This window comes from Poecile atricapillus, chromosome 6 (genome assembly GCF_030490865.1).
Source record: "Poecile atricapillus isolate bPoeAtr1 chromosome 6, bPoeAtr1.hap1, whole genome shotgun sequence".
In the NCBI taxonomy this organism is placed as follows: Eukaryota; Metazoa; Chordata; class Aves; order Passeriformes; family Paridae; genus Poecile; species Poecile atricapillus.
The window spans coordinates 13,370,485-13,384,536 of NC_081254.1; the positions used below are offsets into that span (position 1 = coordinate 13,370,485).

At 37.1% G+C, this 14,052-nt stretch overlaps 1 protein-coding gene across 1 annotated transcript; it reads right to left on the reverse strand.

The window, feature by feature from the left end:
- Nucleotides 1-2,837: 2,837 nt before the first annotated feature.
- LOC131580520 (pulmonary surfactant-associated protein A-like) lies at nucleotides 2,838-7,429 on the reverse strand. The gene is made up of 4 exons (XM_058841845.1): nucleotides 7,407-7,429; nucleotides 5,246-5,384; nucleotides 4,108-4,185; nucleotides 2,838-3,387 (listed from the first exon to the last, which is right to left on the reverse strand). The coding sequence occupies exons 2-4, from the start codon at nucleotides 5,367-5,369 to the stop codon at nucleotides 3,011-3,013; spliced, it is 579 nt and encodes a 192-aa protein (XP_058697828.1). The 5' UTR covers nucleotides 5,370-5,384; nucleotides 7,407-7,429; the 3' UTR covers nucleotides 2,838-3,010.
- Between the last annotated feature and the right edge of the window lie 6,623 nt (nucleotides 7,430-14,052).

Sequence of the window (14,052 nt, forward strand, 5' to 3'; positions counted from 1 at the left end):
AAATTAAATTTCTACAAAAATCAGGGAGACACAGAAAAATTTGTGTTTTCTGGAATCCATGGTCAATTTCTTCATTTGAAGTAGGGATTGATGGGGGCTGCTATGAGGTTTTTGAGTGCTCAAAACTTCTAATACAACTTCTAAGCTGAAAAAGCTAATTAAATGACACCATTATAAAAGAGGATATCACCCTAGACCAGAGACAATTCTCTCTGAAATAAATATCCATAATTTTTATGGTCAAAGTCTTACTGTTAAACATATTATAATAATTATATTCAATATATCTTATGTGAAACAGGATTCACTTGCCTCAATAGGGTTGGGATTTTTGTCATCTTTTTACTTGTACTAGGATCTTAGTTCTTAAAAACAGCTTCTATAGCATTTGGGGAGTAAATAATTTTCTGATTTAAAGATCTTAACTTTATGTTGCACTTCTGTAGCAAATTATTATAAAGGAAGAAAAAAAAATTAACCTCGATTTTCCTGGTGTGGTTGTTATACATCAGGAGTATTGCTCATTGCGCTTTTAAGGAAAGATTTTATCAAAATTATTTATGTTACCATAGCAGAACACAGAAACAATTTATTTTGGTTCTTCATGTGCCCAATCTCTCTGTCCATTAGAAAAAAATAATTTATCCATAAATGGAGAATTCACATATTTCACAAAAAATAGACTGAAATGCTGTTTTTTCAAACAGTCAAACAGCATTTGAAGGTATAAATTGATAGGGTTATACCCCAACACATCAGAAAAATGCCATATCAAAATAAAAAATATAACAATTTCTGGACACTTCTCTGTGGGACTGCAAAGAATAATCAAGTAACATTAAAGATGAAGTGTGAACCGTGAAAGGGAAAGTATTGTCTAGCAGTTCTCTGAGCAGATCTGAGGAGCTCTTATTTTTTAATAAGATAATAATGCTCTGAGGAGCAGCATGTATGTGTTTGATTTGGTTTTCTTTACTTTTATCAATTATAATGGCTAAAGCAGAAGAAATTGGGCTTTTAGAACTAGCCTAGATACTTTGCTTATTGGTATAATAAATACTAGCCTGTGACTGGAAAATAAAAATCTTATTTTTCTTATCTGGATGAAAAACACCCTGGTTTCTTGAAGTCTAAATCTGTTTAGATATAGATGTTGTGTTAAAGCATTTGCAAGATTTTTCACATTAAGGGTCTTAACAAGAGACATCTACAGTCATATTGCACACCCCAATGTGGTAGAAATAATTTTTTCATTAACTAAAGGAGTAGGATGCCCCAAAATTAGTTGGAGATACATATAAATGAATATGCTTTTTCTCTTCAGAGAGTAAAAGATGTTGGTAGAGATTTTTCAGAGGGAGGCTTTGGTGACTTTTTGTGACAGGTTTGCTTAAAAAAGAAAAACTGCATGGTTTGGTTCAAAAATTGCTAATGATGTTTGCTTACTAAAATACTAGGATTTAAGAGGTAGTTTTCATAAACCTTCAACCTTTCTAGCAGATTTAGTGTGGCTGGGTCAGGTCTACCCTCAGGAAGATTAAAAGGTATAAATCTAACCTTTTTTCTCAATGTAACCATAGAGTTAGAATTGTCATGGCTCTCTTGGTGAAATGGTATCATGGTCATAGGTCTCAAAACAAGCTGCTTTGGAAAGCAGGTTCACACTTTGAAATCTATCCAGCATGGTTCTGGGTGTGCCTTTTCCATTTCAGAATCCCAGTCTGCTCTCTTATCAGCTGGAGTGCTGCATGCTACTTGGAGATGGATCATCCCTTGCCAAAAATTTGCCAGGGCTTGAAATGAACAGGACTAGATCCTATCTCTGCTCCTCAGGGGAGGCTTGGGAACATCACTGCCCAAAGTCCAGCTACCCAGGGGCTTCCTGCACAGAGCCAAATGTGGGGGAGGAGATTGTGTTTAATGCATGAATTTTAAAGCTAGTGCTTTCTTTTGTTTTCTCCCTCAGGATGTGTGTAAATGGCAGTGGATGAGCCTAGGACTCCCTCATTGCAAGGTGAGAATGTGAGAATTTGCTGCTCCTGGTGCTCTGTTCTGCTCAGCTGTCCCTGCTCACCAGCTGCCCAAAAGGAGTAGCAGTGAAAACATTTTGTGAAAAGGTGCTTCTTGCTCCTATTTGGAGACTTGAAGTCTTTGTGATGTTGCTTGCTATAAAATCAAGAGAGATGTTTGTGTTTGAACTGATTGAACTTCCACTCTTAGCTGTCTTCCCAAAGTATTATGTGCTTTGCTCAGTGTTTTGGGAAAAGACAAGTGGCCTTCTGACACTGCAATCTAATTTTCTGAGGGAATGAGTTGTTTTAGCAACAAAATGCAATCTTTAGCATCTTAAACATTCTGTCTACTTGAATTGAGTTCAATATCTTTGTGTGCTTTATACAGACTAGATTCTGAAACTAGTAAAGTTGATAGTAAACTGTAGTTACTACTGTAGTTGTAACTGTAATTATAACTGTAGTTACAGGTAGTAGTAATATTTTTATAAAATCAAAGGTGGATGCTAATGAATCAGTGAATGGTTCAATGTGATACAGCACAGGCTCTCTGACTGAAAGTGATGTCTAAAACCTAAAATCGTAATTGCTCCAGTGAGGTCAACCTCTCTGCAGCTCTTTTGAGGCAGAAACTTGTAAGTACTTCAAAACACTTCCAACTATGAGGCCACGGGCAATTTTAACTGCAGCATTTCCAATATCCCAAGTCAAACCTTGGAATTTTCTTCTAATCTTCTCAAAGGTATGGAGACAGGCTGCCACAAGAAATGAATTCTGAGGTGTTCCCAACCCTCCAAAAGGGAGAAACACATCAGGCACATCAGTTCAGGCACATTTTAATCATGTTAATCACCTAGCATATTTGGCATTTTACTAAGGCTAAAAAATATCACAATATGATTAATTTTATATTTTAAGATACAGAGAAATTGCAGAAATTTAATCAACCTGAAACACAGATACTTCATTATCCTCTGAGGTGGCTGAAAGGCCATTCTTTAAAGCTGGCAGATTGTGAGACGATACATATTGCATTTTTTGTCATTCCAGGTGCCATCAGTGTACATCTCCACACATTTCTCTCTCCCTTTGCTGTTAGGCTCATGCTGGTGCCAGTTGCTATAATTCAGAGGCTTGCCATTTATATACTTAAACTGACCTGAAGTCTCCCCCTTTCTAATGCCCAAGTAGGCATATTGGTTATGCTGTTTCACAATGTCCATAATAGCTTTATTCTCCTCCTCATTCCTGGGAGCTGCAAGAGTTCCTCCAACCTCTTCACAGGATTGTAGTGCAGATGCAAAGTCAGCTTTCTTCCCATTGCTGGCAAGTATTTTCTCTCCTACTTTTCTTATTTCCCCGTTCAATGCAAGCACTGAAACATGAAGAATTATCTTTGTAAATTTTCTGTGGCATACTGATGTAAAAGCAAAGGAAGAGAAATCAAGAGATAAAGAGAAAACTAAAACTGCTAAGAAGAACAGAGGGATAAATTGAGCAAAGGATGAAGAGGAATGAAGATCTTTAATTTTACCCATTCACGAACTGTTCACTAAATGTATTTCACTGCTTGTGACCGTCTGTTCTTGTCTCCAAGACAAGGATGTCCCACCAACATCTGCTAAATATCAGCCCTGTTATATTTTGTGTACTTTGTAAAGATCAGTGTGCTTCAAATTTGAGCAAGGGAAACAGAAAAATTATAATAGTTTTGTGAACCCCTTTTCAGTACAGAACAATTTACCACATTAACATTTACCACATTTAACAATCTGGTTGCTGATAGAGAAAAGAGGTACAAGCCTGAGTTTCCATGAATCCATGCGGAAAGTGCAACATCAGTTAGCTGGAATATTTTTTAAAATAAACACAATTTTAATAAATGTGCATTGTGATTGCCAAGAGGAACCTGATTCCCTCCAGGACAGCTTGAATCCTGACTTCCCCTGCTTGGAATGAGAAAATAGAATTTTGGGATATGTAGTATCCTTTCCAAATGCAGTTTCTTTCCTGCAAGTCATGATTCTGTAACTGACTTTGCCTACTGCACTTAAAACTGGCTGTGAGCTGAAAAGGTTACAAGGGGAAGAATTACCAGCTTCAAGTTGGAAAAGTCGATGTTTCAAATTTGCTAAAGCATTGTGGCGTTTGGCGGCCAGAGAATCAGACAGACCTGTGCAGATAAAAACAAAAGTTATACAGTCAAGCAAATTTCCTAGGCTGTGCTGCTAGGAAAAATCCCCTGGATAAAATAAATTATTTTCCAGAACTGACTTGCAAATGTATTTTTTAACATCAAGTGTAAAATAGATATTTCCCCAGCATTTTTTCACACTGTTGTTAATCTAATGTATTAAAGCAAACTAATAAAAACATCCAATCCTATGAAATGCTGATAATTCCACTCTTTAAAAAAGAAACTGAAGCTTTATAAGTTGAAGCCTTTTGTTAGTTATATCTGTGAAAATGTCTTTGCTGAAGGGAATTGGATTAATCCTACTACTTGGTAGTGAACTGGCACAAGGGATACTTTGAGGAGGAAACAGTTTCTTTGGGACCATGTGATTGTCTCTCTCAAGTGCTGGGTGTATGCTTTTTGTTTATTTTACTTCAATGGGAGCCATAAACAGTGGTAGTGGAAGGTTTCTGGATAGTGAGTGAAAAACATCCAGCACTGCCTGCTAAAGATAGGAAGACACTGTAAAGGTTGATTCTTTTTTTTTCATACCACCTTCCACAGGTAACAGAGGTCCTACATGTAGAATAAAGTCATTAATGTACTCCCATGATCATAATCCACCATTCAAAATTGAAGCAAACAGCAATGCAGTAGCACAAAAGGTTGCTGCATTCCCGAGCTGCAACATTGCAACTCCTCCTGCACTTCACACTCCATTTAAAAAAACCCCATATGTGACCTAATACAGGGAGTCTGGGAATAATTCTGATAGTGCTTTAGCCTTGGCAGCAGACCTGGAGAAGCCATTTCTACATATATATACATAATATGTATATGCTGAAATGTTGATAAGCTGTTCAATTCCCCTCTTCCCCCAGAACACTGAGGAGACCTGCTTTTTAGAAAAAAATTAAACTGCCTGTTTCCTCCATTCTCTTTTCCTTCCTGTGCTTAACACATCTACTTCCTTGAGAGCATGTGTCCTATATTATCTGTTTCTAGTCATGCAGCCTGCATGACACAGGTCTCTTGCCAAAGAGGCAGGTTTGCTTACCTTTCAGACCATCTCTTCCAGGGATACCAGGTAGCCCAGAAATTCCTGGACATTTACTCAATGCATGACAAGGCACTAACACAGCAGCCAGTGCTATGAGGATGGAGGATGAGTAAGACAACATGATTTCTTAGGCCAGCTGTAAAAAACCCACACATTTGTCAAGCAGTGATTCTGTAAGAAATTGTAGACATTGGTTTACATAACTGCGCACTCCTGCCCCCACCCCCCATCATCCCTACTTGAAATTTACATTATTTCCTTGTTTAAATAAAATTTACAATTCAGGTGTAAGAGATTTCCCAGATTTATTTTGCAACCACTGTGTAGCTTATACACAAAACTCTTTCTATAAACTTGGAGTGGTGAAGATAAACTATCCCTTTCACTGTCACTGACTATTTGTTGGATTAATCCTTGAGAAATGATAGGCTCAGAGGTAACTGATCTCACTTAAGCCATCAGTCCTTGCCTGCAAGGACTATAATCACTCAATGATGCATAGGATGCTAACCTGAAAAGCAAATCCCTTACAGAGGTACTTGTAATGTTTGGGAGCTTGTTAAAGCCCAGCACTATCTAAGTACCTTTATTTGGCATAAACTGGTACTCTTTTACACATGGGCAAAACTTTATAGCTCAATTGACATTCCTATCCTGTTTTGAACAAAATTCCACAAGCTTACAAATGCCAGTCAATCTTGTAGAAAATGCATTTTTGCTGGTTGGCAATAGACTTATTCATCTTTTATCCCTACAGATAAAACATGAAGTAGGGTTTTATAATCTTAGTGCTGAGCTATTGTGACCAAAAAGCATTTTAATGTGGGTTTACAGCAGAGTGAGTGGGTGTACTGTGCAGCTGTGAAACCTGAAGGACAATAAGATACTATGGCATAGAAATATCCAGTTATTGACATCATTCAGTGAAACTAACAGGACATATAAAGAAAGGTTCAATATGCCAGAATGGGTATCCATTTCCAATGGGGTGATGCTCATTGGTTGACTCATACAAAACAAAACTTACTGTCCATTACTTCATTTTTCTATTGGCACAAATCAGAGGAGCCTGTACCTGCGCTCTCTTAAAACCTTCCATCTTTTTTTAAAAATCAGCATTTACACATGCTAGATTCTAAATCTAGCTCCACTTAAAATTTAAACTAAAATCTTGGTTGCCTTGAATGCTGTGAGATTATTAACACCTAGGTTCATCAGCTATAACAAGGTATTTGTTATTATATTTTAAAGTATATATGCCAAGCAGAATCAAAATATCAGTGTAGTGTCATTTATTAAATGAAAAGAAAAAAATTAAGATTTAAAAAATTTAAAAGAAAAAATATTGGTTTTGTCTTCCATATTGACCCTGCTATAGAAGACTCTTGAGATTATTTTTAATCTGCATCAACAGCAACTTGTTTTTCTAGGGGACTGTCTCATCAAAGTCAATTTGATGCAACATATCCTTGAATACATGAATATCCAATTATGTCGTAAATTTGCAGCACATAGGGATCATAAATTTATAGGGTCTGTTTAACTAATAGCAGTATGGCCAAGAATTTGCACTTTAAAGAATGCAAAATCAAATCCACCTGAGAACACCTGTGCAGTATTAAAGGTGCTGTTGAGTTTTGTTTGTTGAATCTGAAGCATCTTGGGTTGTTTACCCTTTACTGAAGGCCAGCAGACACCTCTGGAAACACTGGCCAGTGACTCAGAGAGCAGGTCCTTAAAGACCCCAACAGAAACCTAGCTTAGGTGGCTAGGAATACTTACATCCTTGAGATAAGGAGATGCAATTACAATGTGTACCCTTTGCCTGGTGATGATCATTTGGGGAATTACATTTGAATGGACTACTGCATCCAGCTCATAATTGGATTATGATGCAGAGTCAGACTCCTGATCTGTTATACAGCAAAATGGAAAAAACACAGCTCTTCAGTTTTAATGACCTTCATCAGTCATTACTATCTAGTGTCCTTCAGGCATCTCCTTATCTACTAAAATTGCTAGCATAAGCAAAGTAAAAAAATTACTAATAAAGGGAAATTTAATTTTTGAAGGTAAATATGACCACAGAAATCAAAAGGAATGGGTTTGCCTTCTAGCTGATATTCCTTGTGATTTATTAAAAGGAAATTCAACTTACCCTTCTGCTTCAAAGTGAAATGAAAAAGCAGTTCACACAAATCCCCTTTATATAGTGTCATGTTTGTTAAATGATATGGCTGAAGTGGAGACTGGATACTGAGGCCACGAATGAGCTTTTTCAGTTTTGCTGACATACTTGGTATGCAAATATTGAGTTCAGTTTTAAGGGCTGAGAAATTTCCTTTTTTTTTTTAACAAAATAAAGCCAAAGTTGTAGAAAATGCAATCCAGAACTAACAGATAACCCCAGATTCATAGACACAAAATATACAAAAACATGAAGTAAGTTTCAGCAATTCTAGATCATATTTTGTTTTGTAAAAGCAAAAAATGGCAGATGACCACCAGTGGCTCTTGTAAAAGGAAAGATACTCTTGTGGTTAATCTTAGGGAAGCCTGGTACCTTCCAGGTAGTCTGACCCAGTAATTAGAATTCTAAACCTTGCCTCCCCTCTCTGTATCTGATGTACTTACCTTAATATAGTTTTCTAGCTATGTACTAAAATACTCAGTGTTTCCATGAGCTTCTGGTCTCTCTTGCATGTACAAGACAGCTGATCCTCTCTTGGTCAGAGATGGATCTTGGAAAAAATCTGTATACATGCACAAAATTCTCAAATGGACATAATTTTCAAGAAAAAAAGAAACCAGAGGTTTTTCTCCACTTGTTTCCCAGAAATAAATATTGGGAGTTTGTAACTTCATTCTGGTTCTGATGCCTTCTGCTCTAGAATGTTTGATCCTAGATGGGGTTTGTTTTATAATCCTCAGCGAGCCAACACATCAGTGCTCTCTTAAAGACAAGATGTTTTCTATTTTTCATTTGCATTTTACTAAAACAATTAAAGTTTTGTCATCATCTCTAGTGTTATTATTTCTGAATAATTCCAGCAGGATTCACAAGCTAACATCTTTAGGCTCCCTGTTCAGCAATTAGAGATTTTTAATATCAACTGGCTGACCTAGCCAAGATAAAATACCAATGCAGAAGATACATTTAGGATTCCCCTTAGATCTAGTGCAGGCACTTAAATTCACTTCCATTCACAACTGTGAGCCTTGTCCTGCAGTTAAAATTTGTTCAGAATGGCCTGTTCTCCATCTCAGAAACCCGTACAAACAGCAAACTGAGGGCAGATCAGGTGTCCTTTCCAGCAAATGATCAGTTAACACTGACAAATGTATGTTATAGACAATCTAGCTTCAAAGTCCTTCCTCTACCAGATGGGCAGCAGGGCACTGAATGCAATTAGTCCTTTTACAAGACCTCTCACCCCACCAATGGAAGCTATTTCTCTCTGTAGTCCAGATGAGGAAGATGTAAAAAAACTGGTGTTGAGTGCATAAAATGTGGATTAGACAGTACCCAACATATATATATTTTTTTTTTCCTTCCAATTTCTGTTGGAGTTTGGAAATAGCACAGATACCAGACAATTGAGCGCAGTCAGAGACACAGGAAATTCTGTTTCTGGATGGAAGCAGACCTCTGGGGTACATAGGAATTTCTTCAATTCCAGAATACAGTGGAATTTAATGGATCCAGACTTTGACAAGCAAAATTTTAAATTACTAGGTACCCACTTTTTTGGGACTATTACCAGATCGAAGTCTCATACAGATCCAATTTCTAGGCAGCTCTGCAACAGTGGTAAGGGCAAGTTTTTCTGCTGCATCATTGCATATATATGCAGCTTTAATACAAGAACATGATGAGTCTCTGGAGATTTCTACTGTTTCTTCAACCTAAAACAGTTTATATTATAAAAAAAATTAAAGACTTGAAAACATTAAGCAGGGAGATCAGTAAAGCTCCACTAGCTATTATCTCTATCTATGAAAGTGTGGCATGAGCAAAACGTGGCTTATGATCTAGGAAAACCTTATCAATTATTATCTTTTACCAAACCTTTTGAAGAAAGATACATTTGATAACAGTTGTTCTCCCATGAGTCAGATCATACTTACACAATGGAATCTGATAAGAAATCTAAAACATAATCCAATGTGCTAGATTATTTAGTCATTAGATTTACTTTCCTTAGTTATGCAGCAGAGAATGAGGGAAAACAAACGTGCTCAAACAAGGAAGGAAGAAAGTAAATATATTTTCCTGCAACCTAGCATCCCTGTAGAATAGCAACAAGGATGGGAATTCTGAATTTTGCAGGTAAATCTGTGTGGTAATGGCTGAAGGCTTTTAGCTGGGAAATACCCATAAAACTCAGCCAGGAAACTTTAATGGTTTCAGTGGACCCCAGGTACTGCATACCTCTTTCTATCATTAGGAAGAACCATAAGAATATTAAATATGCTGTGCTGACAATGAATTGAACTTAAACCCTTCTCAATATCAGCAAAGGAGAACTTGGGGGGAAAAAAGGAATCTGATTTTCAAGGTGTCAAGCAGCCAAAAAGACTGTTGCTTTCTTTAACAGCTCTGCATGCTACCCTCAAAAAACTAACTGCCAAGGGGGTTTCAGAACCAGAACTAATTTTATACTGCCTTTAAGCCTCTCATTTTCAGAACACAAGGTAAACTCTTTCACATAAAATAGTGATGTGTACAGTCTTGCTTGTTTATTTTAGCAATTTGTGAGACAATAATTTAAAATGTGTCAGAGTGCTGCAAGTTCCGGATATTGACTCTGAGCGAGTCCTTGGCACAGCAGCTGTATGGTAAGCAGGTGTGGTCAATTCTCCATGTTTACCTCTTTTGAAACAACAGTAGTTTCTTATATTTTTCTAGTATTTCCACTATAATTTATTTGCTGAGCTTTACATCATACAGAGTTAAGCGTCTATAATTACTTTTAAGAGTCCTCATTGACATCAGCTTAAGACTTCATCAGAAATACGGGGCAGTAAATATATGTCAACTCTTAGGTAACGAAACAATCCAATAGGTGAAGTGTTACCTCCTCCCCACCTGCAATTTAATTTTATTGACACAAAACTAAACAATAATATGGGAAGTTTAACAGTCCCCCACCTTTGGAAAATAAGAAACACTGATAAAATAGTCTGTATACTAATTTACAGTGCATTGATCCAGGAATGGGAGGAAAAAAATGTAGGCAGTGTGGCACTTTATCACACTGCTAATACTGAAAGAAAATTCTGCTGTGTGTGCCCTTGACCTTAACTGGAGGATAAACATCTTAGAGGAAGAATGAAATTGCTGATGAGACATGTTTGTATTGATGAAAAAGCCATGGCATCAGAGAAATACTGTCAGCTCAGGCATATAATGTTATTTTGGGGAGTGGATCCCAGGGAGATTTCTAGGTTTAAGTGTACACAGGTGGATGGAGAAAAAGAAAGAATACTGAATATAGATCATGAGTTTCCAAACAGGAGACAGCACAGATGAGGAGCAGAGCTTGGAGCATTGGATCTTAAAGAGCTGGATTCACCAGACTGACCTGAACAGCCCATGCATAGCCTTGTTATTCCAAAGTATAGAAATCATACATTCAAGACAAAAATATAAATAAATAGAAAGGAAAAAAGAGAAAAAAAAAAAAGAGAAAAAAACCACAAAAAACTATAAGCAGACCCCCAATCCCTTTCAATCTATCAATTTTCCATTCTAGGAAAAGCAATTCAAACTTTGCTATCAAGAAAAGAGGTGACCAGGTTTTCAGTTTTTCTAAAAAAATGTCATGGTTCTCTCCTGCCAAAGAACGTGCAAGTTAAACATGTGTTAACAGAACTTTTGCTTTCAGATTATATTATATTCCTTCTCTCTCATATACTTGAAATAATTGATTTAAATACAGATATCAAAGTGGTCTCTTGGGTTTTATGAAAATGATAGGTGTGTTGCTACAGTCAAATCATTTTGACTGAACTATTGTTTCTATGCTTTGAATTAAAGAAGGAGAAAATCAACTAGAGCACATTAAAACAAAGACATCAAGCAGCTCTTGCTTTGACAATAATAGACTTTTAGACACAGCCTTCTTTTTTCCTTTGGGCAGGACAAGTGCTTTACCCTTCTCCCCATATTCTTTATCCAGGTTTGGTAAAAAATTTGACCATACTGTAAAATTTGCTTCTGGCTTGTCCTTTCATAAACAGAAACCAGAAATATTTCACTCTAAATTTCCAACCTTGTAATGCTTTCAAATCTTCTTCTTACCTGTTTCAGAGCTAGAACAACTAAAGTTTAGAGACATCCTATTCCTAGGATCGCTGACAAATTGTTGGTTTGGTTTTTTTCCCTCAGATCTTCAATTCACCTTCGTATCCTGTAGGATTACATCACCAACTCTAATTCCTTCTTGCATCTTCTGCACCAAGTAGCCCTCTTACAGGAATACTACACAACAGTATGGGACATGATTCCTACTCCTTGTTCAACAACACAACAAAATTACTTGCTGCAGTGTCAAATAGGTGTGTCATGGTGGAGTAAATATTGCCTTCTTTTACTGGAAATAGTGCAAAGAGTAATGCTGGAGGTGTCCTGCCACTTTATGTTCCCATAGAGAAGAACTGGACTGTTAACCTTCCATCAAAATTGGTAATAGGAAGCAATTTATGCCTGAACAGCCACTGGCCAACATTGCCTTGGAAACGTGTGCTTGCAATTCATATCTTGCCCTTATAAATAGCCACATGGCTCTTGTTATCAATTTAAAATAATCTAGCCTGATGATAGAAAAAAAAAAAAATCCTACCAAGCTGTTATTATATTGTTATTGCTGGGAAATGGCTGCGTTATGTCTCACTGGAAAGTGTTAGAACATATGTATCCAAAAGCATTGACACTGTTTTATTTGCAATTGAAATTCAAAGTCCTTGGGAAAAACTTGTTGTTGGAAACACATGGCAAAAAATACAGAGTAGCAAAGCAAAATAATAAACTCACCAGGCTGCTGTTAAGGTCTGATGATCACAGTGAAATGAAGCTGCTTTGTATTTTACTGAAGAGACACAACCATTAATGAAATTCCCAGCAAACACCACTATTGTGGTTTTTATTGCTGTTATGAGCTGAAAATTAAGATAACAGGTATTACAGAATTCTATTTTTCACAGATTTTTTTTCAGGAGAGTGAACACAAAATTCTCTGTGTTTTAGCTGGTTGTGTTGTTGGAAGCATGTAGAGCTTAACATAACGAATCTGCTTCTTTTGCACATTTAGATTACAATTTGTGCAAAAGCAGAGGAGCACTTTCTAGCAGACTAGTAAAGTACTTCATCATTTCAGTTCCCCTGAAAAGCAGAGATGCTGAGCACCTGATGGGTCAGTGAGGCTCAGCCCTGCATCCACCCAGCTCCTGCAATTCCTCGTGGTGGTTCTGTGCTTCACCCCCAGGGGAGCAGCTCAGGGCTGGGGGCTCAGACTGCAGGAGCCAGCAGGGCTGCACCGAGCCAGAGTGCTGACATGCAAAGGAAAGCTGTAAATGCCCAAGGAAGCAGATTAATCTCCTTACCTTGTATTGATACATCTCAGCTGGCTTGAAACTACTTGAGGTCCAGTTATTGCAGAGGCTTCAGTGCAGAAATATGGGAAATATCTTGGAAGGTTCCTGCAAGGGTAAATGGGAAAAGCTCTATTTAAAGCCCCTTGAAGTTCATCTAATAGACAAAACAAAGGAACAGATGAAGACTCAAAGAAATAGAAACAAAGCAAAGGGGAATGAACAGAGTTCTACACCCTCAGATTCTCTCTCAAGGGATAGGAAGATCTTGAATGTTGCTTGAGGCCAAAATGACTCAAACTGAAATTGTTTAGTAGGTTATTAAAACACAGCAGACTTAACTTGAATGACAAATCAAAGAGAATGTTTAATAACTATGAGAAATGTAATAACCATGAATGTCAACTACTTAACTAATAAAATATCATTTTTCTATTCTATGGGGGTCACCCCTTACATCCTTTATATAGCTTTATATGTAGTTTAGAAGATTTAACACTGTTTTTGTTAGTAAGACAAGAGAAACTCTACACAATTATTGATAATCATTTCAGCTACCTATGCTAGTATAAAAGATATCTTTTATAGTATAATGAAAGTATTCATTATATTTATTTATAAATCAGTTTTGGCACTCTACTTGGATTTGAGGACTCATTCTAGGCAGACAGGAACATGCTCACTTCCTAGGAAAGGGAATCTATGCAAGAACTCTTCAAATGTGCTTATTTTTCAAGTAGTCTCACTGTTTGTCTGCCTTACCAGAGCGTCCCAGGGACCCAAGGTAGAGAACAGGTTTTCCCCAGCTGTGCCTGAGCTCAGCCCTGCCCTGGGTACACTGGAGTGCCTCTTTCACAAGATCAGGCCACAGCCATTGTTCCTGTGGACAATCCTCTAAAGCTGAAGTGACTGTGATTATTAACTTATAAAATTCAGCTTTCAAAACCTGGAGAACAACTGTGCTCCTAAATGTTTTGGTACCAGTGTCACCATGCTGGTAGTGCATTGCATTTCTCTAACATCTATTTTTCCACACAAATGGGGCCCAACCGTTTAATAACTGCCATCATTTATGGGGTTTTTAACCTTTCTGAGGAACATGGTGACTGTTACAGAGATAAATAATGTAAACTATTGTATTTTCAACAACTCACACAGTTTGCCATAGTAAAGACAAAACTCTGAACTATTTTAAGAATATTTGACAAAAA